This window comes from Phoca vitulina, unplaced genomic scaffold (genome assembly GCF_004348235.1).
Source record: "Phoca vitulina isolate PV1807 unplaced genomic scaffold, GSC_HSeal_1.0 scaffold61, whole genome shotgun sequence".
NCBI classification, from domain to species: Eukaryota; Metazoa; Chordata; class Mammalia; order Carnivora; family Phocidae; genus Phoca; species Phoca vitulina.
The window spans coordinates 6,096,018-6,122,241 of NW_022589764.1; the positions used below are offsets into that span (position 1 = coordinate 6,096,018).

General features: G+C 51.1%; 1 protein-coding gene across 1 annotated transcript in view; it reads left to right on the forward strand.

Annotated features, from left to right (window-relative positions):
• ALDH1A3 (aldehyde dehydrogenase 1 family member A3) overlaps positions 1 to 26,224 on the forward strand; it is a 37,863-nt gene that overhangs the window by 1,859 nt on the left and 9,780 nt on the right. The window contains exons 2-10 of the mRNA XM_032391320.1: positions 3,761 to 3,865; positions 6,106 to 6,246; positions 10,678 to 10,807; positions 11,142 to 11,203; positions 13,849 to 13,977; positions 15,565 to 15,678; positions 17,954 to 18,056; positions 20,427 to 20,611; positions 25,287 to 25,451. Of these exons, the coding sequence (XP_032247211.1) occupies positions 3,761 to 3,865; positions 6,106 to 6,246; positions 10,678 to 10,807; positions 11,142 to 11,203; positions 13,849 to 13,977; positions 15,565 to 15,678; positions 17,954 to 18,056; positions 20,427 to 20,611; positions 25,287 to 25,451 (1,134 nt within the window). The remainder of the gene's footprint in view (positions 1 to 3,760; positions 3,866 to 6,105; positions 6,247 to 10,677; positions 10,808 to 11,141; positions 11,204 to 13,848; positions 13,978 to 15,564; positions 15,679 to 17,953; positions 18,057 to 20,426; positions 20,612 to 25,286; positions 25,452 to 26,224) is intronic.

A 26,224-nucleotide genomic window follows, 5' to 3' on the forward strand; every position in this document is an offset into this window, starting at 1 on the left:
GTGTCTATTGTCTTGCTGGGTGCCCCCTCTTCCTGGTGGAGCAGAACCTGCTGTGCGATTAAGGCTGGGGAGAGGCGTTGAGATGCTCAGGGGCTCCCAGGCCAGGAAGGCTACTAGGGCCTGACACCAGGCCACTGTACCCTCCTTCCCTGTGGAGGGTGAGGCCTCCAGCTGCTCTGTCCTTGCTCCCGGCCCGCAGGCTGACCACCGCAGAGGCCTACCCCAGCAGCTGTGGGGCCCAGGCAGCCAGTGGGGTGGTGGCCGAGGGACAGCAACCCCGGCCAGCAATGCTAGGGCGCCTCTGGCTGGAGGGGCGACAGACAGGGCCTAGGAAAGAAGCAGGAGAGCCAGAACCGCAGAACCGAGGCCCAGGGCCCGCAGTGGGGCAGGCAGTGCGGAGGGGTGGAGTGTGAGAGCCCCTTAAAGGCCTGTTAGTTTTCAAACCTGACTCATGGAGCTTCTTGCTAATGGAGGACATGCCGGAAATGGTGGGTCTGAGCCCCAGCCTTGGGGATAACATTTCCCAGCAAAAGTCCAGTTTCCAGAAGGACGACCTTGTCATAACTTCTTCATTTGTTCTCACATTTTTAAAAGATTTTATTTATTTATGAGAGAGAGAGAGAGAGCAAGCAAGCATGGGGGGGGGGCAGAGGGAGAGGGAGAAGCAGGCTCCCCACTGAGCAGGGAGCCCAAAGCGGGGCTGGATCCCAGGACCCCGAGATCGTGACCTGAGCCAAAGGCAGACGCTTAACTGACTGAGCCACGCCGGTGCCCCTATTCTCACATTTGCATATTGGGCTCTGCTATGGGACTCCGATAGGGGGTGGAGGGGGGGCATCCCCTTCGGCATCCCCCCTCCACCAGATCTCAGAGGATAGCAGCCTCTTTCACTTTAGGTGGGGGGTCCTTTCCTTTCTTCAGAAAATGCCTTCCAGTAACAGAGATTCTCTTTAAGAGTTTCTGGTTCACTCAAACACCCGATTTTCTGATCTCTTTTATAAAAGCTACAATTCGCTCCGATCTCCTGTTCTGAAAACATAACTCCTTTGGGTTTAGCTGAAGTCCCGTGGAGGTTACTGTAAATGGCATCAACAGACCTCACTTGCGTGGCCACCATCTTCACCTTCACCCCGGGGCACCCGGCTCCTCAGAGCCGCTGTGGTTTCCAGCTCAGCCCGGATGACATGCCATTCCACTCCTTCAGTAAAATGTGAATCCCGGAACCTAATTTTTATACCTCCGTAAGGTTTATCTGATACCAATTCACAAGTCGAGGAGAACAGTTTTGTTTTGTTTTTTTTTCTGGACACGTTAACCTGATTTGGGGCTGAAAACAGTGTAGACAGCATAATTGGTAGACCACACTTACTGACCCCTACTTTATTTGTGTTTTTGTTTTGTTTTTAGCAGAGAGAAAATCAACAGTAGAAACCACTTACAAGATTACTTACTACCGTAGTATACAGAAAAAAATTTTTGCTAAATTGGCAACCTCACGATGGGAAAATATGGTCAGAGTTGAGGAGTCTGACTGTTTTTTTTAAGTCGCTCATTAGGAGGGACTACGGATCAATGTCATGACCGACCAAGTAATTTTTTTTTTTTTTTTGGAAGACCATGCTTGGAGATGAAGTGTAACGGACATCTGATCGTTGCAATCTGTTTCCATCCTCCTTATTTATATTCTCTTCTACCATCTTCTCACTTTCCCTCCCCCTTGGAATTGATACCAGGAAGGATCTAAAATCAGCAGTTTTCACTGATGGTCTGTATTTTCTAACCCACGAAATTTCATCTTCTGACAAATGGGCCTCTCTCTCTGGCTGCACTTCCCTCCCCATGCTAACTGAACCTCTCTTCTCCACTTATTAATTTCTCGCTGTTACCGAGTGATTGCTTGCTGGATGGCAAGAGTGAACTCTTGGATTTGGTTTCAGCTGGAAGAATAAACCTGTAATTGTAGCCTGGCCGATTCCACGTGCTTCCCTGGGGGCCTGGCCTCCTGTTGAAGGCACTGAGCTTCCAGAAGTCGGATGGGCACATCCTACAGGCAAGGGATGCTCTCAGCTCTGGATTCCACACGCGGGACAGGGTGCCTCTGCCCACCTGCCCCACAAGATCTGGCCTTCTGTGCTTTGTCCCCACCCGACTGAGCCTTCCCTGCTTTCTGGGGAGAGTGATCAAAACGGTCTCCCCCAGCAGCTTCCCAGAGCGAGTTTCTCTCCCAGTGAGCTTTGGAGTTTTTACAGGAGAGCCCAGGGCAGAGACCGTAACCAAGCCGCACTCTGGATGAGATGTCTCCCCTCTTGTCTATCATCACTGGGGAGTCAAGTGTTCTAAATGAATAAAATTCACAGTAATTGAAATTAGCCCTCGGAGGGACACGATTCTTTTACGTGACTCGAAGAGAGATAAAAGATATGCCTATAGATACAGAAATGGAATTCGATGAGCTAGATGTGTACTTAGAAATTATCGGTGGCATTTTGTTTGATGGAAATGCTTCTAAAGTGTCTTCCTTGTGTCTGTGACTGGGGTCTCTGTGACACCATGAAGGGCTGTGATGATCAGCCTGTCCCATGCTGGTTCAGCAGCAGATCATCTGGATAGCCGGGACCTCCACGTTGTTAGAACGTGTTTTGTGTATTATCTGTCACCTCTGTTCCTGGTTCTTTTCTGAAGGCCCTCTCTTTGCGGTACTTTTTTAAGGCAGTTAGCAGTTAGAATAAACTAAGAGTAAATAGTACACACCTTTCAGCGTGGGAACTCTGTGAATTCCTTTTAGTTTGCTCATGATGTCTTTTTATTTTTAACGTCCTTGTTCTCAGCTGTGTTCTAGATAATTGAGGCTCTGAAGTGATTTTTGTAGGTTCTTTGGTTCTAGATATAAACGGTTATTTGCTACATCTGTTCATACAACCAGAACATTTCCCAGCCCAAATATCTATCTTTATATTCCAACACGGGCTTTTATTAAAGCCAGCATGAAAATAGGTATTTTAATAGAATGTGGGAGGAGTACCGATATACACCAACAAAGATTAAGGAATATAGGAAGATCCTGGTAGAAAGCCAGTTCCTTGGCAATCTGGCTGGGGGTTTCTTCAACAGGGAGGAGACAGAAGGGAGTGCTCACTGCTGACCTACCCTTCAAGGGCAGGAAGATCCCTTGGCACTTTATATGTATAAACCTATTTGGTCTTCCTCCCAATGAGGGTGTAGGATTTAACTTATACCCTTTAACTATTTAACTCGGCTCTTCCTTCTTGAATCCATGTTAATGATTTAAATGGCTCAGTTGGTTAGGCATCTGCCTTTGGCTCAAGTCATGATCCCAGGGTCCTGGGATCGAGCCTGGCTCGGGGAACCTGCTTCTCCCTCTCCCTCTGCCCCTCCCCCCTGCTTGTGCGCTGGCACTCTCTCTCTCTGTGTCAAATGAATAAATAAAATCTTTAAAATAAATAAATAAAAAGAGGACACGATGTTTAGAAAAATTCTAAATGACTTTAGTTTCATTAGGACGAAAAGTAGTTCTCTGAAAATGTATTAGAACTCAGGAGCCTTGGATTCTAATTCTGAGTGTGTTCCTGGTTAGGCATGTGATTCCATCTCCCCTCCAGGTCCCATCTGTAAAAGAGTGTGGGGGAGGGGGGAGGAGGAGGGTGGGGGAGGACAAGACCTTACCTAAGGTCCTCAGCATGTTGGAATGATATGATTTTGATTTAAGCCCTAATGCATTACAACTTCCTTTCCTGGTTAGATATTCATCAACAATGAATGGCACGAATCCAAGAGTGGAAAAAAGTTTGCCACATATAATCCTTCAACTCTAGAAAAAATATGTGAAGTAGAAGAAGGAGATAAGGTGAGTGCTGCCCCGAACTCCCACCCCGCCCCCCAAGTAATTAAATTACAGATAACTAGAGGATAAGGAGGCCGTTTGGCTTAGCTGTAAGACAGACCTGGCCCATACTCAGGGTAGGACCTGAGTTAGCTGCTTCTCACACACACGGCCCAGAATGGGATCAATTAGGGACGATCCACTGCAGAGAGTCACTCTCCTTTGATAGATGTTTCCCCATCTATAAGGATGACCTCAGCTATCCTCATCACATGGCTAAAGGAAAGGTTTTTATCAATGATTCGAACCTGGAGGCATGAAACCCTCTTTCCAGAAAGCATTTCCGGCTGGTATGTTTCACCAAATGCAGCATTCTGGCAGGAGACACTTGAAAGAGAAAGGCTCGCAGGGAAAAAGACTTGCTAACCAAGTCATGCAGGGGTAATAATATCATGCAATCACCAGATTTCCTTTCTACCAGAACCTGAAATGATCACGGAAAGCTATAGTCTTTATAACTATATATGTAGTTATATATATGTAACGGACTTCTGATTGTGTCCTTGATACATTTCAAAGCCGGAAAGTATCTTTTATTTTTTTTTTAAAGATTTTATTTATTTATTTGATAGAGAGAGACACAGCAAGAGAGGGAACACAAGCAGGGGGAGTGGGAGAGGGAGAAGCAGTCTTCCTGCCGAGCAGGGAGACCGATGCGGGGCTCGATCCCAGGACCATGGGATCATGACCTGAGCCGAAGGCAGACGCTTTTAAATATACGTGGCATTAGAGGAAAGTTTGAAGGTAAAGCTTTTCTAAGGAGAGAAGGGAAATCTAAACCTCTCCTCCACCACTAGAGTAATCATCTGATGTTCTTGTACATGTAGGGGTAATGTTGAATGTGGACAGGGTGGAAGACATGTCTAAAATAGGCTTGAATTGGATCCAACAAGTGAGAGTTCTCTGACAGGCAGGAAACACACAGTGGTTCTACCCATCTAGAACCTCCCATGCGCATGTGCCTCAAGCTAAGCTCTGTTTACAAAGGTAATAGCATCGAGGAGCTCATCTTTCTATGACGTGAGGACGTGGGGCATCTGGGCCGTGGGGGACATGATGTGGAGCAGGATTCCCAGTGGGTGATTCCCAGGTGCAGGACCCAGGTATCAAAGAGGAGAATGAGATCCCTGCCCCAGGCTCTTGTTTTTCCCTTGGTCTGAGGAACTGCTCTGAGCACCCGGAAACAGACGCTGTCCTGTCCTCTGCAGCTGGAGAGGCCCTGGCCTCCACCCCAGAGCCTGGGACAAGGAATTCAAAGTCCTAATATCTCCCTTGCCAAAGCTTTCACTTGCCTCCAAGCTTTGGAGACACAGAATCTTGGTGGAGTGTCTCTCTTGACTGCATCGGGCAGCTCTTGCCTGTTGTACTCTCCTAGGGAAGTGAGGCTCAGAGGGTCTGGGGGATGACCCGTTGCTCATCAGCAACCAGAGCCTCGAACTCAAGTTCCTGCAGTAAGAATGGGTGACATTAAACAGCTCTAAAAAGCTCGAACTTCTTGCCTTTTAAGAAGAAGGTTCCATTGTAATTCTTCTATGGGTGCACAGAAAATCCAGTTCCTTGCCCATGGAATGGCGCAACACTTCTGCCCCCCGGGCAGGGGGTGGGGTGGGTGGAGGTGGGGGGTGGGGTTGGAGGTGAGGCTGAAGACAGAGAAAAAGTTCCAGATCCTCCCTGTCTGTGGACTTTTCCAATGCGGTCAGTTCCGAGATCCCGAGAAGCACTCCTGCCCCATTCTCACTATGGGACCACAGTCCTCAGCTTGAATAAAATGCCAAGACAGACATTTCCCACCTAACTGATGAACTGTGGAAGTGTGTGTGTGTGTCCAAACTGAGCGAGCAAGTGGAAAATCTTTTCCTACTCGGGTCACCAAGAAAAATAATTAAGGTCGGTACTCTTATAAACTATTTTAAAACGCTTTTATAATCAGAAGGAAAGCTCATACTTGGCCATTGTAGAAATCTTGAAAAAGACCCAAGATGTAAAGAAGGATAAAGTCACTTGAAAGCCCCAGACAGGGTGGGGGGGGTGGTCCAGCCGTCTCGAACCTAGCTGCCACCTTCCGACTGACTGCCACCAACCCCCCTTCCCCTGCTGCGTGCTGGACGCAGCTCTCTGCTCTTCTCTGTAACTGACGGCTGAGCTCTCCCAAAACGCAGTCGCGACAAAAGGTGACACACTCTCTCTGGTTTTTGGCCTCTCAGCCCGACGTGGACAAGGCAGTGGAGGCCGCACACGCCGCCTTCCAGAGGGGCTCGCCCTGGCGCCGCCTGGATGCCCTGGGCCGTGGCTGGCTCCTACATCAGTTGGCTGACCTTGTGGAGAGGGACCGCGCCGTCCTGGCTGTGAGTACACGCCCATGGGCGGGCACGTGTGGGACCGCCTGGCCCCTGCGGGGCTTGGGAGGCCCAGGGTGCTGGTTTTGCGTGGAGGTGTATGTGTCAGGTCCTTTGAGGCTAGGCCATATCCTGGTCCTACCTGTACTATGAAATTAACCCTTTTTTTTTTTTCTAACATGAAATCTCTTTTACTGTTAAATTGCACTTCATCCTAGGTGACAAGATCCATGAAATTACAGGTTTAATGTGCTGGTATATTTTTTTCGAATTCTTATTAAAATAGATGCCACCCCTTAACATAGAAAACACTGTTCCCGTAGAACTTACAAATCACCCCTGTTTCACCCTTGAACTGGGCAGTGGTGAGCATGCGCAGGCTGATGGTGAGGGCAGGGTAACCTGGTTATGGGGCACCTCAGACTATGAAAGACCTCAGTTCAAATCCCAGCTCTGCCCCTTACTAGCTGTGTGACTTTGGACAAGTTGCTCTACTTCTCTGAGCATATATTTCTTTATGGGAGATACCAATAATAATGATACTTAAATGGTGTGAGGATGATCCACTTAAAATCCTTAGCAGAGTCCCTGGCATGCTGTAAGCACTAAGTAGATGATAGCTATTATTAGGAACAGCAATCCTCGTAATAATGCTGCACGCCCAGCTGCATGCCGTCCTGGCCAGTAATTTCTAGGCATCTTAGTTCCTCTGCGGCAAAATAGGCGTGTGAATTCAGCCCGCTCCATGACATGGGGTCGCTCCCATCAGACCGGGCTGTGAAGACATTTATAGGTTGTAAATGCATGATTTACAGGGATGCTAAGACCTTCCTCTGGTCTTGCAGTGAGTGAGCAGAGGAAATCTCAGGGCCACCTCCTGCCTTGAGGTCCTTCCCAACCTACACACGCCGCCCTCCCACGGCTCTCCGACTCCTGTTTAGAAGTTGCTCCAAACCTTGAGGCCCGGTTGGTAGGGGACTAAATCTCCTTTTCAGCCTCCGATTTGAACAAATGGTTCTTTCCTCTCTTGATCTGATGTCTGGACCGAGCAGTAGAGTAGCTACCTTCGTGGAGACCACATCGTCCAGGATGCCGAAATTGTTTTTGTGCTTGAATGTGTGTTTGGGGGCTGGAGAGTGGGGGAACCCTGTATCTGGGGTGCCGCTCTTCGCTGCATTGCCCTGAGGGTGTGTCTGCACAGGGATCTCAGGCCTCCTTCCTTCCCACCCCGCCAGCCAGGTCCGGCATGTTTGCCCCCCCAGCCCGGGCAAGGGTGGCTCCCTCTCGGGGTCAGCGTTTCTGTCCTCGGAGCCTCTGGTTTCTTCCCGCAACGAAAGCCAGCCTCAACTCTCAAGCTGCCAGACTGGCTTTTTCAAAAACATTTCTGTTTTCACCCAGCATGAGCTCATCAGTCTGCAATGTCCGTGGGGACTAATAGCAGGCGGGAGAGGATGTGCCCTGGGCACCCCTCCCCACCCTGTCCTCAAGTGTCAGTATCATCTGCATCTGCGGGAGCCCGCCCCGTGGTCCTGGCGGGGCTGTGTTGCGATCGCAGATGGAGCGAGTTGCCTCTCGCCATCAGGACCTTGCTGCCCACAAGAAATAAGATCCGGCTCTTTGCCACATCATGAAAGGAACAAGAGAATTACTGGCAAATATGGTTTTTCAAACCAGGACCACATGATAGGAAAGCACCCTCACCCTCCACCTTGATACGGTTTTCCTGCATTTTCCTGCAGCGAAGTGCTTCTTTCCATCATGTTCTCTTGCCGGCTCAGTAGTTTTGACAGAGCTAGGTCTTTACTTCTGTATTCGATGTTTAGAAACAGATGTGGGGGATCCGGCAGCCCCAGCTTTCTCCCCCTTCCTGAGGCACCTGGGGTCCAGACTCTAGCTCTGTGGGTGCTCTTTCTGGAAGCCCCCAAATTGGGGCCCTCCCTGTTTACTCTCTTTCCAACCCCAGCCCTATTTCTGGGCCTCCTCGTTTTAAGCTTTTGGCACACTCACTGAGTCTCGGGGCAGGTTCCCTCAGCCCTTTTCTTCACTCTTTCCTATCTGAAGGTTACAGTGTGTTAATTTTTCAGAAGGCCTATTTTTTCTCGTTAAACGTCAAGGGAAGTAAACTGGGGAGCAGCTGTGGTTTACTCCCGGTCCAGCCCCAATAACTGTTTAAAAGTCCCCATCAGTGGCTAACTCTTTGATTTCTCACGTCCAGCCCTGTCCGCTCATCTGTGAATCTTTTTGTGTGTGTTTAAAAAGAATTTCCTGTCTAAATCTAGTATGACCCCAGTTTTGCTTGGATAGCTTTCCATGGAACCAACCTGGCAAACTCATGTTGTCATTCTGGGAGGCAAACTTGCCCAAGTTAATAATGAAAGATAGCCAGCGCTTGCTGAATACTCACCATGGACCAGGCTTATCGTAGGCACATTTATTATCCCATTTCAGAGATGAGGACACTGAGGCCCAGAGAGGTTAAGTAACCTAAGGCTATCCAGCCAGGACTGGAGGCAGGACTGCCCCACAATGCTATGCCAAGGTCGTCTGCCTTTCTCTTCCTTGTCCCATCCCAGAAAAGGGCCAAGAATAAACTCCTGGTCCCACTGAGAGATCTGCAGATGCTGTCCGGAGTAGCCCAGCCCGGGACCTTTCGGCATGATTTGCAACGGTTGGGTTTCCCATGGAAAAACAAAAGTTTCAGCTTGGAATGTAACTCAACAGGAGCCAAAGTACAGCGTACTGGATGTTACCTTGGCCTGACTTGGTCCCTGAGCAGCATCCTCTAGGGGTGGGATCCATCCCAGACCCAGATCGGCCCTGTCATCTTCAGCAACTCACACTCCTGTCTCCTCGGTGTCCCCAAATAAGGATTGCCAAAAAGGAAGCTGCCAAAAAGAAAGATGATCATAGTCATCCCGGTTATTAATGTCATCATGAAGCAGTTAGCATGGCACTTCCTGTGGGCAGGCCCCGTCCGAGCCCTCACCCCAGCCCCAGGAGGCAAGTACCACTCTTATTATTATTATTCTCATTTTACAGATGAGGAAACTGAGTCAGAGAGGGATCTGGGGGCTTGCCGCTCAGTGAAGGAAGTGGTCACTCCTGTTTAGGAATGCTCGGCTCCCCCCTGAAGCAAAGTTCTGAGAGTCGCCCCGAGCACCCTGTGTAGCCATTCTACAGTCTTCCCAGATGCAAATGTCCTGGGGCAGCAGCCTAAGGAGTGGTCACTGTGCTGGCTGGAAGTCAGATGCCCCGAATTCAGTGCCCCGCTGGGTGACCTTAGGTGTCACCCGGCTCTGTTAGCCTTGGTGTGGGCACCTTGACGTGACAACAGAGGTGGCAAGGTCAGAGATGAGGCCGATGCAGGTGCACGCGGAGGGGCCTCTCTTCCCCAGTGAGTCACCATCTCACTACATGGACTCTAAAAGGAGAATCCAGCCCCAGGCTACATGTCCGGGTGGCCACTTCCTGCAGAGATGGATGACAGGCGGTTTCAGCGCCAGGCTCCACTGGGGCCGCTTGTCTGAGGGACAAAGGGGTCCTCTTAAACCCCGGGCTGGAAATAGAAAAGAATCCCTGCCATTGAGTGGCTGCCCACTCGCCCTGGGTAATCACCTCCCTCACCACCAAGGGCGAGCCTGCTCCCTTCCCACTGTGCATCCGGCTTGGGCAGCCCGGTTGGGGAGGACGGTGGCTTTTGTGCTGGTGGCTCTCCCCTTCGGGGCTCCGTCGCTCTTTCCGCAGCCATGCTGGTCAGCCTGCGCAGGAAGGAGGGGCCCGCAGCGTCCCTTTGGTTAGAGGACGCGAGCCCTCTCTCCAGCCTCCCTGAGGGCAGCTAACCTCCCGAGAGCTTCCCCAGAGGGCGCACACCCTCATGGCCAGGTCACCCAGCTGTGCTCCAGACAGAAGACCGAATGCCACCGTGTCTTCCTTCCCAGGGAGGCTCCACATCAGACTTCCATCTGCCGTTCTTCACGGGGACGCCTGCCCATGCCCTGGCCAACCCCCACCCCCACCCCCGACTGAGCTGTTTTTTGTTTTTTTTTTTAAGATTTTTATTTATTTAACAGAGATAGAGAGAGAGCACAAGTAGGCAGAGCAGCAGACAGAGGGAGAGGGAGAAGCAGGCTCTCCGCTGAGCAGGGAGCCCATTGCGGGGCTCGATCCCAGTACCCTGGGATCATGACCTGAGCCGAAGGCAGCCGCTTAACCGACTGAGCCACCCAGGCGCCCCTGAGCTGTTTTGAAAGCAGAGTAATCCTTGACAGTCTGAGCCAGGTCTGATGGGAAACGCAGTGGCTTGCTTTCTGAAGGGACACATGGAACAAGGCACACACAGTGTCCTAGGACTGGGCTCTCTACCCCCTGCCCCCTGGCTTTAACCCCCTGATGTCGAAGAAGGAAACTGCGTCTGACACAGATGTTGTCTTTTTCCTGCAGACCCTAGAAACAATGGACACGGGGAAGCCGTTCCTTCACGCCTTTTTCATCGACCTGGAGGGCTGTATTAAGACCCTCAGATACTTCGCAGGGTGGGCTGACAAAATACAGGGCAGGACCATCCCCACAGGTGAGCCAACGCAGGACTCGCAGCCTCATCGGGGTGGGGGGGCAGCTTTCGGGGGCTCTGTCTTCTGGTTGTTCCAGGTAGCCTCTCCACAGCGCCCCTGCCACCCCTCCCCAGGGCCCCCTTCCTTGTTGCAAAAGGAAGTGGCCCTGTGCTGATTTCTCCTAAGGAATTTTGCTTTTAACATTGAGCTAAAGATCTCTTCTTTGTGGACTAGATGAGACTTGGAGCTGACACTTTTGTGGGCTTCTGGGTTTCTTTCTTGTGTTTTTGCGACATAAAACCCTCAACCGAGATTAATCCCACTGTGTTCTTCTTCACGTAACCTCTCTTCCAGATGACAACGTGGTGTGCTTCACGAGGCATGAGCCCATAGGTGTGTGTGGGGCCATCACTCCTGTAAGTATGGTGACTTTTCTAGATAGATCCGTGTGGATCCTGCCCTGCTCCCCTGTGGCCTCTAGAACCAGTTTCTGGTGTGTTTTGATTCGATCACACCGACACTAACAGAGCATTTGCTCTGTGGCCTGGGGCTGGGTGCTTGAGAGTCACCGGGATGGCTTAGCTCCCATGCCTGCTCTCAGGGGGCCGAGTCCTGGAGCACAGCAGAAGGCACCGTGGATTCCAGCCAGAGGGCTCAGGAATGCCCAGTTTCTCTAGGGCAGGGGTCTTTTAAGAGGGCCTTAAAGGATGAGGAAGGATCCTTCAATAGGAAAATGGGTCTTCTAAGCAGTAGGAATGGCCCCAGTGAGGGTGTCGAGGTGCCTGGGCTAACTGGGGTAGGGGGAGGGGCGCAATAGCAGGACAGCTGGTGAGGCCACACTGAGATGGGGACAAAGTGAGGAAGAGGACGAGTGCATGTCCGGTGGTCCAGGCTGGGCACCCAGTGAGCCATGGCAGCCTGGACTTTATTCACTGGGCAGTGGGGAGCCCGGCAGGTGCCAGGGAATGCGTTGATGCTGCCCATCTGTTGGAGAAAGCCCCGGGCCACTGCAACACCGGGGTGGGAGGCTGGGCAGACAGGCGGCAGCGTGGGGAGAGGATTGGAAGTGCGCTCCGTGGAGACAAGGAAGGTGTGTCCCTTCCACCAACCGCTGAGAGCCCGCTGTGTGGCAGGCACGGCGCCAGGGTCCCAGGTACTGAAGACATGCCCAGGCTTTGCCCCTGAGGAACTTGCAGGTCAGTTAAAAGGCTGAGGAAGGAAGCCCCACGAAGAAAAATGCTAGGACAGGAACTGTTTGAAGACCAAGCAGAAGCATGGATTTGAAAGCTCCTAAGGAGGTCGAGTTGGTGGAGTTTAGTGCCTAATCAGAGGTTGGGGGTGAGTCCTGGCTGGAACTGGGTGGAGGGTGTTGCTGGGGGATTTGAGGAAGACTGGGAGAGAAGTGGGTTAGGGTGGGGTGCCGTGAAACATGAAGGTCATTCTGGGCAGATGTCATAGAGGGGCCAGTGGACAAGCCAAGCAAAGGGTCCCATCAGGCATTTGCATATTTGGGTGGGGGGCTCGAGAGAGGCGAGGGCTGGAGCTACCCACAGGCAGGGGTCAGGACAGAGGTGTTTCTGCCCATCAAGTTGAGAGGGGGGCCATCCAGAGAGGGGTGCAGAGTGAGAGAAGAAGAGGGCCTGGGGCTAAATCCCATACACTATCAGGGGATCCCACTGAGAAGTCTGAGCAGCTAGGATCGGGGGCATCCCAGGAATGGAATACATTTCCAGAAAAAGACTATGGTCAATAGGGTCCTCTCCTTCATAGGAATTAAAAAAGACAGAAACACAGCTGTTAGATTTGCTCACCAACAGTGGTGTGGGGGGCTTGGGGTGAAATCCCCAAGTGGAAACCCCTTTGCTGGGGCTTACAGAAGGGGACCTAGGCATATGGGCACCGCACTTCCAAGAAGCTTCAAGGGAAGTGGCAGAAGCTAAGGCAAGGTGCCGATTTGCTTGTCAGAGGGAGAGATGATGGTATTTGTGTGCTAAGGAGTGGGGGTCCAGGAAGAAGAGGGGATCCCAATCATTAGGGGGCACCCCAAAACAATGCCTGCCATAATTTAGCCGAGCATATTGGCCCTTGGGAACTGGGATCTTAGGTTTGTTGTCTAGTGGTAGGAATTCCAGGCAGAGCTGGGAGAGAAATCATAGTGGCCAGACCACAAGGTGGCCACCTTTGGCCAGCCCCGTGGGTGTAGCTTTGCAGAGAGCTCTTCTGTTTGGCGTCCTTGGAACATAAGGAGCCAAAGGGACTCCTTTGGGATGGGGGTGGTTGAGGGACAGCTAGAATCAAGCTACCTGCTCTCTTGGAGATGGTTGGTTTCATTTTGCCTCATCAGAGATGATACTCGGAGGGGCAGGGTAGTAGAGGACACGAAGCTGGCTATGAATCCCGGCCTTTACCTGCTAGTTTGTGACCTTGGGCAAGTGACCTCTCCCTTCTGTGCCCCATCTGTAAATGGAGGTGATAACAGGACTATCTCATATGGGTTGGTAGGGATCAAATGAGTTAAGTTTTTGTGAAGTGCCTGGAACAGCACCTGGAACGGAGTGAACGCTCAGTGGCTGTTACCTCTTGTTAGGCTTCTTGTCACAGTGATTTTGGTATCCTTGCCTCTGTAGTTGAAAGATGACAAGAAACGCCATTTCCCAACATGAATTTCACCAAATGGCAATTCAGTGGGGGCTTAGGATGTATTCTGTAAGAAGAGAAGAAGATCCTGTGACATCTGAGTTTAGGAGAGGTGGGCCTCATTCCTGCAGTATTTTTCAGGTCCTTTAACATGTTGATGGCATTATAAACCTCCAAGAGAAGGTAGTGCGCCTACAGCAGAATCCTCTTTGCAAAGACTACTTATTAACATCTCCCAGAATGCAGTTCATTAAGCACAGGGCAGGGATGCAGGTCTGAACTTTGCACACTCCTGTATTACCTCTGACGGCCCAAATCCAGACCATGCAAAGCAAATATCCTCCTTGGAGACATTGCTGGGCCTCTGGGACAGGGTGGTGGGGTGGATCGGGGTCTCCCAAGCTCCTCCGTGTTCTGTCCCTAGTGGAACTTCCCTCTGCTGATGCTGGTGTGGAAACTGGCGCCCGCTCTCTGCTGTGGGAACACCGTTGTCATGAAGCCGGCCGAGCAGACCCCCCTCACTGCCCTTTATCTGGGCTCTCTGATCAAAGAGGTAAGGCATCCGAGAAAGAAAGAAAATATTACGCGTCATTGATAACTCCCCACTCCTAGGAACCAGGCCACCGTCACCAGATAAAGTGCCCCGTCGAGCTGAGCCGTGCGTGACAGGGCCAGCCTGCTCACAGCTGAGTGGGAAGGGAATGGCTTCCTGGGTTTCACTTGGCAAGTGCGCTCTCTTTCTCCGGCTTGTGGTCACTGAGCTAGAAGAACCTCCATTCCTCCCACTGATCCTAATGAGAGACTTAACTCTTATTATGGGTTCAAACCCATGGTTTAGGAGCAAATGTTTTGTCTGGAGAATTTGCAGGAAGGTCACTTGAGAGGGAGCCAAGTATTTGGAGGTTCTCTGGGCCTTGCATTTGTGGCGTAGGAAATGGCCCGTTGTTCTCTTGGAGGGGACATCTTGCAAGCTCCCACTGAGGGGGCTGCAGCAAGCCGGGCTCACTCACCCGAGCCTCCTCACCAGTGTTCCACGCTCGGGCCATTGTCCTGTCCCCACCCCCCCCGCCCCACAGCCACTGTGCTGGGAAACCAGTGGCCCAAAGAAACACCTCCTTCCAGACACACCTGGCAATGTGCTTCAGCCCTGCCGAGTCCAGCTTGTGTGTTGCAAAGAGGTTAAAAAGGAAAAAGGAAGGAAAGAGGGATGGGAGGAAAGATCCATTCATTTCACTTCTCAGCTGGGCTAATACGATCGGGAAGCAGGACTCTTACTGCTTAGAAGTCAGGCTGAAGCCGCCAGGAATTGGCCCGTTTCCCATTTTCCTTTGACTGGGGAGGTAGGACATGATTACATCATATTAATGAGACTGACAGATTCTAAAATCACAACCATGAACGCATAGCACCGAGGAAACCTAAAGACTCGAACGCCGTGTCCTAAAATCTTGCCTTTCTTAAAATAATGTGTTTTAATCGCATGAGATGGTAAATTTATTAATTGTTCACTAAATAGCATCCCGCCACCGCCTTCATTTGTGGTGTTCTTGGTGAATAAAGAAGCACTCATAGGTGCAAAGCAGGAGGCGTGAATGTGAGAGAGGTGACTGTCCCCAGCCTTCAGGATATGCCAGCTCTGGGTGTGGCCCACGTTCAACAGGTGGAGCTTTGAGGGAGCGATACCGCGTTGCCATTTGGAACATTGATGGGAGGGGTTTAAAAAATGGGAGCTGAAGCTCAGGGAGAGGATATTTTGCAGGGGCCTCAGCCTTGGAGGATGTAACCAAGGTATCTCTCTTCTCCCTGAGAATACATATGTGTAGATAGATCCACACAGACACGCTCATGCACATGCACACACATGCACATGCACACGCATGCGCAGAATGGAGCTGGGCTGGGAAGCTTCACCGCCATTTTGCTCAGAGGCTTTGGGTTATAAGGTGCTGCCTGGAAGGAAGCTGGGCCTCACCCTGGCCCAGCCTGCACCCTGGGCCCTGGCTTCCCAATGACCCTGGCCCTGGCTTCCCAATGAGGGGGACGTCCTACAGCCCTGGCTCTGTCCGCCCGAGTGTGGTCTGTGGTAGACATCTGTGTGATCCCTTCTCCTCCTCTGAATGCCACCTCGATTTCCATCCAGGTCGGATTCCCTCCAGGAGTGGTCAACATCGTGCCAGGATTTGGGCCCACGGTGGGAGCAGCAATTTCTTCTCACCCTCAGATCAGCAAGATCGCCTTTACGGGGTCCACAGAGGTAACCCTCCTCACGGCTGTCGGCCAACATGGCAGCCACTGTATGATCCGAGACCTGGGAACTTTTCCTTTGAGCAGCTAAACTGATTTATTTATCCTAAGTATGGCCACGCTTCAGTGCAAAACAATCAGTAAAAAAAAAAAAAAAAAAAAGTAAATAAATAAAGTCACTGGTCCAGTTTCCAAACTAAATAAATATCTAGCAGAACTCAGAAGCCTTAGAAGAAAAGATTGGTAGATAAGATAAAATAAAAATGTAAAACATCCATAGGACAAACAACATCATAATCGAAGTTAAAGGATACATAGCAAGCTGGGAGAAAAACAGTCAGAATTTATGCAGCTCTCCAAGGCTTAAAATCCGTAATATCCCAAAATTGAAGGAAAAATGAAAAAAAAAACGAAAAACAAAAACAAGCACACGGAATGGTGGGACAGTGGGTAATTCAGAGAAGAGAAACACCCAATGTCCAATAAGCCTGACCTAGCTCATTGGTCATCAGGGAAATGCAAATTCAAATGAAAGCTGGAGTCTTCTTTTGTCCGCCAGATTGGTCAAACTTGATAGCTGGTATAATGGAAGCTGTGGGAAACCAATGGGCCACTCACCCACAGCAGTCCCAAGGTGCAGGGCCATATTGTATTATTGATCCCAAATTTGAAAGTGTCAAACTTCTGATTCAGAAATTCCATCTCAAAGCAACTAGTCAGAGAGAGGTTCTCACGAGCCCTCCAGGACCCGTCTTCCAGTATACAGTATCCATTCTATACGGGGTGTTATAGCCATTACAATAAGGAAAATGCCCACTGTCTGTGGTTGAAGCACAAAAAAAAGTAAGCTGCGGGAAAGTAGCTACAGAATGATCCTACGAGGAAAAGTGTGTATGGAGAGAAATAGAAATGGTCTGTAAGGATGCCCAAGAAATTCTTCCCGTGGCCACCTCTGTGCAGGTCCTGGGGCACAGGGGGGAGGGAGATGAACACTTTCCCCCTCTGCCCTGACACACAGCTCTGTGTGGAATTATTTCTCATCTTCTTCTGTGCTTGAGAAAGAAATGAATAAATGCTTCCCAAGCAGCAAGTGTCCCCATCTCCCCACAAATTTAGTCCCTCCAGGAGCCCGAGCTGCCTTCTCCCCCAACAGCCGACTCATCCCGTCTCTGCAGAGACTCCTGAATCCCCTTCTCTAGGTGTCCGTAGGGCTGCCCATGGGTCCAGTGGGGTGGTGCTCTCACTGGGCAGCCAACCTCAGGGACAAGAAAGTGGCCTCTCTGGTCCCAGGGATTGCTCAGCCGGCAGGCATCTCCAGAAGGGGGTGGGGTGCTTTCCCACCCTAGGTCCCCCTGCTGCGTCCAGCCCTGAGAGCACACCTCAGCCCCACAAGGAATCGCCAGCCCGTGGCAGACTGGTGTTGCTTCTGTTGCTCTCTGGGGACAATCCCTGTCACGGTGGAACTATTCCAAAGGTCATTCAGTCCATCACCCGGAAGCTGGCCAATTGTTAAAATGCGCTTGCACCTTAGTTTTGGGGAAACAGCCTCAGCCCGAGAAGAGCCCGGCCCTGCCTCTGGCTAGATGTCTGCTCTAAGCGTCCGTGTGCACGTTGGTCTCTTGAGAGTCTCTCCCCAGCTCTGAGTCTGGGGCCCGCTGTGTGATGGGCCAGGCCTCGCCTCTGGCAGTGCGTGGAATGATAGGAGAGACCCTCCAGGTACGCGAAGGAGGTTGGTGAGGGGTCCTGTTCCCGCACTGTGTACCGGTCCTCTCCCTTCGCCCTGGGGAAGCCTCAGTCTTGAGTCTGTTACGGGAGAATTGGCTCCTTCTCCTCCTGAAGGTCAGCTCCCCTATTACCATAACTTTTGGAGGTTCCCTCAGACCATTACCAAAGAGCCACGCGAAACCACATCCCCCAAGCCGCCCCTGGATCCCCTCGAGCCCTTTACCAGACTAGCTGGGCCAGCCTGCCTCCAGGAGGGACAGGCACTGGGACCAGTGAGGAGCAGGCTCGGCCACTAGCCAGCTGTGTGGCTATGGGCGCATCGCTGGGCCTTCCAGGGCTCCCACTCCGCCCCTGTAAGTGGAGCAGCGGGGACCAAGGATTCCAGTGATGTCCAGGTCCGATCCACGAGGAGACGCAGGACAGGCCGGGGGGTGGGGAGGCAGCCTTAGAGGCCTAAGGCACCTAGGCAGAGAGGCAGGGGAGCCCTAGGCTTGTCCAGAACGTCCCGGCCAGGTCTGGCCCCACCTGAGGTTTCATCTGGTCTGTTTTTTATCCTGAAGGTTGGAAAGTTGGTTAAAGAAGCCGCCTCTCGGAGCAATCTGAAGAGGGTGACACTGGAGCTTGGGGGGAAGAACCCCTGTATCGTGTGTGCTGATGCTGACCGTGAGTCTCCCCCCTTCTGGGCGTTGCTGGGGCTCAGACAGTCCATAAATCTCTCCTTGCTGCCTTGAGCAAGCTCAGAACCAACACACACACACACACACACACACAAAATGACGATGATTTTCCCACCTTGGGTTGTCCAGCCGTAAGTAGGCAGATGGAGATCAAGACACCAGCCTTATTGCTCATAGAAAGCTGCCTTGGAGAAAAACGTGTCCTGTGTGGGGGCCGAGGGCTGCCTATCTCTGCCCTTCAAGATTAAGTCTGCGTTCCCTGTCCGTGCAGAGCTGGGGCCATGAGGAGCAGATCCAGACCTTCCCCAGAGTCCCCCATGCAGGGAGACGGCCAGGAGAGGGAGGAGCAGGGCGAGTGCTCCCCACTCACAAGCATTAATCATTCCCCCCTCCCAGTCAGTATTTCCTATAGTACTTTTTGCCTCTCTGAAACTCGAGATCTTCCTTCCTTCCTGACGAATGAGAGGACAGTGGCAGCGGACCCTTAAACATACCCCCCTAGTCTGGGTCCTGTCTCTCTCTCCACCACCTCTTCCCTGGGCAAGCAACCCCCGCCCAGTGGCTTGGGGGCAGTTTGTGTCTTGTTAGAGCTTCATGAAACTGTATGCTATTCTTGGCTGCCATGTCCAGAAGAAGGAAGAAGGGGCCACATCGGGCATTCATTCACCTGCGGACAGGGTCAGCTGCCAAAAGGCGTGACTTCCCAGGTACCTTGAAGCACCTTCTAGAACAGCCTCCCCACCTGTCCCCTGGTGCCAGAAATCCCTTTCGTGGAGAACAAAGCTTTCCATTCCACACTCAGATAAGGCGGGCGCTGCAAATATCCCTGAGAAAAACAACCCTACACAATTTCTTGCTAAGGTGTAAAGGACTGATATCACTTCCTGTCTCTGAAGCTGGCTTTCCACGGGAGAGTGAGTGGCCTGGGTGAGGAAGCCAGCTTCAGGGAAGGAGAGGAAGCTGGGCACGAAGACAGACTGCTCCTTTGTCGCCTGGGCTGGTGCTCCCTTGTAGAAGCATCGATGGTTTCGCCACTGGTTTCTGGAACCACATAGAGCAGTTCTGGGCGTTGCCACATTTGGGGTCCCGAACTCCAGTCCTAAAGAGCCAGCACCCCTGTTTCCCATTCTTGTGCCACCATGTCTGGGCGCCCGGTCTCCACCTCAGCTCATCCTCTCCCCCCACCAGTGAAAAAAACTGCAGCTAAACCCCAAAACTCCCTCCTGTTTGGGGGCTGGTTTTTATAAGGCTCACAAACGCCCTGCGGAGCCGTGTCCTGCTTCTCCTCCGGGCAGTGCCAGTCCACAGAATCCAATTCTGACAAAACTGGCATCCACGCATGATGTCAGTGATAACGTGCCCCCATCCCCCAACCCACCACTGCAGCCATCCCCCCTGGCTCCCATCAGGGCACAGGAAACAAATTAGTTCTTTTGGAGAAGGGGCAGTTTTAAGTTGGCATAGAGAAGGGGGGCAGGTGCAGGGCGGGCAAGATCCTTATGATGCGATCGGCTACTACAGGGACTTTCTATGGGAGACCCGGCTCGAAAGCAATGTCTCAGTCCTCCAAGCGGAGGGCAGCATTCCTCCGAGGTGCTCAAGAGCAATGCTGGGTGTCTGGATCGCCTGCCCATGCCCCCTAGGGATGCTTTTTGCCCCGTGCAAAGGAAAGCTGCATTTCTTAAGCTGCCGTGTGCGTGTGGGAGGGCGGCGGGGGTGCAGGAAAAGCAGCTCACCGCGGAGCACTAGAAACCACACTGTGAGCTGTCGGCGATAGCCCACTGAGCATTCTTCGCTGCGAAGCACAGCCCCCAAGGTTTTCCTTACTAAGCACCCTTCTAGTTTTAACTCGATGCCCGCTGTCTAGTTCAGATCCAGACCTCCTCGGGCAGAATCAGTGCTTTCTTTTTAACCACATCTTACGTGGAGTTAATGTTACTTAATAAGACTTAATAAGCAAAAGAAGCTGACTTAATAGGACTTGATAGTGAAGGAAACTCAAGGTGGAATAGCTCTCACCAGTTGGCCTCATCAATGCTTACAGAAGGTTTATTCTATAGAACGTGGGTCCTCCAGAAAGGGAGAGGGGAGGGCTCCAGGAGCAGGTGAACCGGGAATGCAACTCTCTGTGCTCCTCAGCAGAGTAAAGAAGTCCTGCACTGGGGGGGGACTGATTTCACCCTACACTGCTTTTTCCCACCCTCTCTGTTGGGAAATGCCAGGAATAAAATTAACTTCTGAAACGCGGCCATTCCAGGGCCTGTTTGCTGGTGCGGGCAGTTAGAGTTTGGGCCGTCACCAGTCCTGCCCTAACGACTTCATGCTTCCTCTTGCCCCCGCCGCCCCCTCCCTCCAGTGGACTTGGCAGTGGAGTGCGCCCATCAGGGGGTGTTCTTCAACCAAGGTCAGTGCTGCACGGCCGCCTCCAGGGTGTTCGTGGAAGAGCAGATCTACGCCGAGTTTGTCAGGCGGAGCGTGGAGTACGCCAAGAAGCGTCTCGTCGGAGACCCCTTCGACGTCAGAACGGAACAGGGGCCGCAGGTAACCTACTGATGTGTCAGGACCCGCAGGGGGCTGAACCGGGCAGCCCCTCTGGCCCTGGCCCCTTGCAGCTCTGCAAGGTGGTGGAAAAGGTGGGGTACGGGTCCCACGGGGTCTCGATGGGGTTATAAAGCGGGAGTGGACACAGAGGCTTTGCTCTTTGCGGCTGATAATGCCAAGCTCGGGGCCTCGGCAGGAGGGAGCATTCCCAGTTCCCAGTTCCTAAGGCCCTATGCACCCTCCAGCCAAGAGGACCGTCCAGTCTCTGAGCCACTAGGATCCCCAGAAGAGAGACTCAGGCAGAGGCTGTCTTACCTGGCCAGTCTCCTTGCAGAAGAGGGGTTGTAACCTTGGCCGAAAGGCAGCGAAGTACAGGCGGAGACTAAGTACCTCGAGCCCACAGTCTCAGCCTTCAGGCCCTGCCTGGAGCTCACGTGCGCTATAGGACAAGGTGACCGTCAGAAACCAAAGAATCCCAGTGGAGAGGGAGTGGAGAGGGCTCAGGGAACAGGGCTGCATCTCTGGGCAGGAGGAACACGTCTCCAGAGGCCTGGTTTTCGAAACTAACGACGGGATGAAAATGATTATAACCGCGAGGTTTAATAACCTCTTTAAAAGGGCACATCCTGTATCACTTTCTTACTAATTATGCAGTGCAGCGGATGGATAAATATTTAAAAGAGGGCAGCCTGACCATCCCACGCATTATTGAAATGGAGCTCGACAGCAACCCACTTTGCTTGGAGCCGAAGTCCTGCCCCAGCCACGAAGTTGCAAATCACATGTCCAGACTCACCTACTTGTGTCCATCCCGGGAGCTCGCTGCTTCCCCGCTGCATTGGCACCACATGTTTACACGGGAAGCCACGCAGGTTTGGCTCTGTGACTTTGTGAAAGTCCCAAGCTCCTGCCAAACCTCACTTTCCTCGTCTGGAAAATGGGAGTGATGGATGAATATTATGAATATTTCAAGGCACCTAATAAGTCTTTATTTTTTAAAGGCGGGGAGGGGGGGGAGCATTCAATGACAGGCTCCCCGATCCAGGTGGCCAAAAATGTGCATGACTTCAGGCCATGTCGATCAGGTCTTGTTTAACCATCCCATGGGGATGTCCTGGCTGGGGAAGGGGGAGGACCACGTGGAAAAGGTGCATTTCTGGCCACCGTGCCCATCCTTGCCTTGCCCCAGCCCACATGCACTGCGGCTCCGATGCCATGTGACCCTGGTGGAGAGAAGCATCCCCTCTTGTGGCCAAAACTCCCCACCCTGCCAGACCTCAACTCCAAACCCAGTGGCCAGTGACACGAAGTTGTCTAGTGGCCTTGGTTGGATTTCCGGTCTGAATGCAAACATGGCCACAAGCCATTATCAAATCCACCGTGATTGTAAAGCTAATCCAGACTCCGTGGGAAATATGCGAGCTGATCCCATACTAAGGAAACCTTTCACCCCATCATTATTCATAAGTTTCTTTCCAAGGCTCCAGGCTTGACTTTTGAAGCCAGATACAGAAATCTCTTCCAAGAGAGCAGATCCAAGCAGAATGGGTGTTGATTTCATCGGTGCTTTTGATGCTGCAGCTAAAAGTCCTTTTGAAAGCTCACTTAAGCCGCCTAACCTCAGCATATTATTTTAGGACGCTGTTGGGTTTTTTTCTCCCAAAGTGCTTTTTCATCTACGGTAATAAGATTTTTACTCAGAGAGGATTTACAGCTGTCTAAATAGTCCTGTCTGTCTCCTGCCTGTATAACAGCTCGCTGACCTAGATCGGTGTCCACTGCAGGCAGTCGCCAGCCGAATGCTCCAGAATCTTTCAGGTTTATTTGGCAACTGAGCAATGAGGCGCATAAACGTTGCGCAAGCCACCTGGTGGGGGCAGGATACGATGCCGTCTTCAGCAGAGCCAAGTGCAGCTTCCGACCTGTCCTTTGGGGTCTGTCTGACTCTGTCCCTGGTGGTGTGCCCAGCCGTGTCCTTCACTTCTGGAAGGTTCTCCTTCCAGCACTGGAAGGCACCAGCTGACTTTTCTTGGGGGATTATTAGATTGAGACAATGTGTTCACATGGACTCATCAGGAAGAGTGGAGTCTGGATATGCAGGCTTTCCACGGGGACCCAGCACTGCCCCCAGGACAGACAGGTAGAAAATGGTCACAGCCACTCAGGACCTGTATTTGGTGAAGCCCTACAAGCCCTCTTGGCCTCCGGGGAGGAGGAAAGGGCAGTCCTGGAACTTTTAACCCAAGACTTGGTTCACCCAGAGAGAAGTTGAGAGAACCTTGAGATATTACTAGAATCAGTGGTGTTGTTTGAATTACTTTTTTAGGTGGGAGTACATTCACAGGGGTTAAAACCCAGAACACATAGAAAGGTCAGTCGAGAAAAGGCTTTCTTCCATCCTCCCCCCTCCATTCATAAGCCTGGTTCTTAACCTTCCCTCCATGGGTATCCACGGTCATAGTTTCTCATGTATCCCTCCAAAACTTCTTAATGGATATATAATCAAATATGAATATGTATTCTCATTTCTCCTGTTTTTACCCAAAAGATAACTGTGATATCTATCCTGTTTTACACCTTGGTTTTTGTGCCCTCGTTAGAAACTTGGAAGAGCTTTCCATACTACGGGTCATGAGAACCTGCCTCATTCTTTTTCATATGTAAATAGAGTTCAGTCGTACGAATTCACCAGAATTCAGATAACATGTTCTGATAAACGTGTGGGTGTGTGCGGTTATGCACAGTGTCGCGGAGTACATCATTTTGCACACGCGCAAGGAAATCCGTGGGACACAGTCCTCAAGTGGGATTGCTGAGTGGGAGCCCATTTGTAATTTCTCTAAGTGTTGCCAAATTACCTTACAAGAGGATCAACCAACCTATGTTCCTACCAGCTTCGTATGGGCTTGTCTGTTTCTCCAGCCATACTGACAGAGCATGGATTTTGCCCATCTGATGCCCATCTGATGCCCATCTGATGCCCATCTGATCACTTGGTTTTAATATGCATGTATGTCTTATGATGACTAAGGCAAAACATCGTATCACGTTTAAAAGCCACTGGTAGTATCTTGTCTATCAACTGCACATGTGCTCTGCCTATTTTTCTCTTGTATCGCCGGTCATTTTTCTTACACTTCCAAGAACTCTTGAAACGTGAGGGAGATTAGCTCCCTTTCTATGATATGACTCGTCAGGTTTTCTCCAGTTTGTGCTTTTGCCTTTGACTTTGTTCACACGACGCCTTTGCCTTTTTCTTTACAACAGACTCAAATTTATCCATCTTTTCTTTTTGGTTTCCGGATTTCACGTCATAAAAAGACCATCAGCACCCCATGTTTAGAGAGGCTTTTTCCCCACACGAGAGAATTTGAAAACTTCCATTTTCCACGGTTAAAGTTTTGATCTGTTTGGAATTTATGCTGGTACAGGTGTAAGGTATGGATCCAACTTGGAATTTCAACCCTGGATCCACACGTCAGGAGATGACTGGTCCAGTGACTTGTATGGTTTGTGCCCACCGGTTCTGAGAAAGCTAGCCTGCCCCTCAGGAACAGACAGGCATCCAAATACACCACTGGGTTTGCTTGGTGGTTGTTTTTTTTTTTTTTTAAAGTTGTTTTAATGAAACCAGTTTTTTTTTTTTATCTAAAAAGCTCAGCTATAGCAAACCTATCAAAACTCTGTCTCTCTCAGCCAAAGGGAGGGGACTAGCAACAGGGTCATGGTCAAGAACAGGGCACTCATGGATTCAGGAAGAAGGACCACTGGGGATGGGGAGAGCACTTCTTCCCTTGAGTACAGTGTCCCCAAAAGGGTGCCCTTTGACAGCTGGTTGAGTGCCTTGTCTATAAGCAGAGTATTAGGCAGGGGGAGGGGGGGTACAGGGTGCACTCTGGCTCAGGAGATCCCTAGACAAGGTGGCAGCAGGCAGAGCCTTCCTGATGATCTGGCTCCTCACCAACAAGGAAAGCTCATCCATCTCACCTTCAAGCTCACGCCACTCTATTTCCAGGGCAGCTGGGTAAGATGGTCAGCTTTCCTTCTCCCTTCTCCTCTGCACCATGGATGGACAATTCCAGTAACTAGCACCCTCATCCACTGTGCCCTATGAGAAGGGAGCAGGGTTTCCAGATAACCTTTGTGACACTCAGTAGATTGGAATTCAAATAAGCAAAGAAGATTTTTTTAGCATAAGCATATCCCAAATAAGGAAAGACTTTTTAGCATAAGCATATCCCAAACACTATGCTTATGCTAAAAAAGTCTTTCATTGTCTTTCAAAAATGCAAATTTAACTGGGTGCCCTGTGGTTTTATTTGCTAAATCTGGCAACCCTGGAAGGATGCAGAGTTGGGAGAGCAAAGTGACCACTTCAGATCTTGTTTCATTCATGGATTTGCTTAACAGCATGGAAGAGGGCAGTGGTATGAACAGACCGTACACCTGGAGAGGATGAGGAGAGCCTATCTCCCCATCTCTCCCCTGCTCCAAAGAGCCTAGACTTGTGCATCGGATGAATATTTGCATGCAAGGCACATCTGTCCCATGAATTATGACTTGGCAAGAACACTTAGGGGCAGGACAGCTGATCATGGGAAAGCCCATTGGACCCATCAGATGGCAGCCACCGCCCCGAAGGAACCCAAGCTGTACTTCTCCTTGTGTTTTGCAGATTGACCAAAAGCAGTTCGACAAAATCCTTGATCTGATCGAGAGCGGGAAGAAGGAGGGAGCCAAGCTAGAATGTGGGGGTTCGGCCATGGAAGACAGGGGGCTCTTCATCAAACCCACTGTCTTCTCAGAAGTTACTGACACCATGCGCATTGCCAAAGAGGAGGTACTGGGGGCTGCAGGAAAAGCTTCATCCCAAGGGGACTCTTGTGGGGCGTGGGGGGTGAGAGGAGTGGGTGTTACAAACACAAGTCTTCTCTAGGGCTCAGGGACCCCAGAAGTCTTTGTGAGGGGAGTGTTTTCCTGTCTCCTATGGCCTTCTTCCTCTCCTTTGGGGTCTGAGAGAAGCCATCTTGCCTACCTGCCTTTGGGAACCCCAAGCACTGTATAGCAGAGTTTGTCCTAAACCCCCCATTTTCCATGCATCTCTGAGGCGCGACAGTCCCTCTTCTGTGTTTTAACACATTCTTGGGGTGGCCCATCATGGAGGCTTCTTGCCACCAGTGGGTTATACCAATGGATTCACGGCCCAAGGCTGCCTTCACGGCCCCTAGACTGAACTAAAACGACCGGTGTGTTCATTCAAAGAACACATCGTGGCTGGAATTCTCTTTGAAGTTTTCCATCAGGAGCATCCTTGAAAATGGTGGAAATTGAGGAGACCCCCATAAGAGTGGGATTCTAACTTTGTCTTTCAATCTCACCGTTAATCCGGATGGACACTTGTTCCCACCTAGGGTCCCGGGTGGTTGGACCCTGGGCTGTGGTCTTTTGGGACTCGAGAGAAAGTGAATCACTGCTGAGTACTTCCTGTGTGGGTATTTTATAGACTTTCTCCTAGAGACTTTTATGGGGTATTTATTTTTGTTTTACATAGCCAGGAACAGTGTCTCCCTCCCTCCCTCCCCTGGGAGTTATTAGGGAGACAGTTTATGGCAT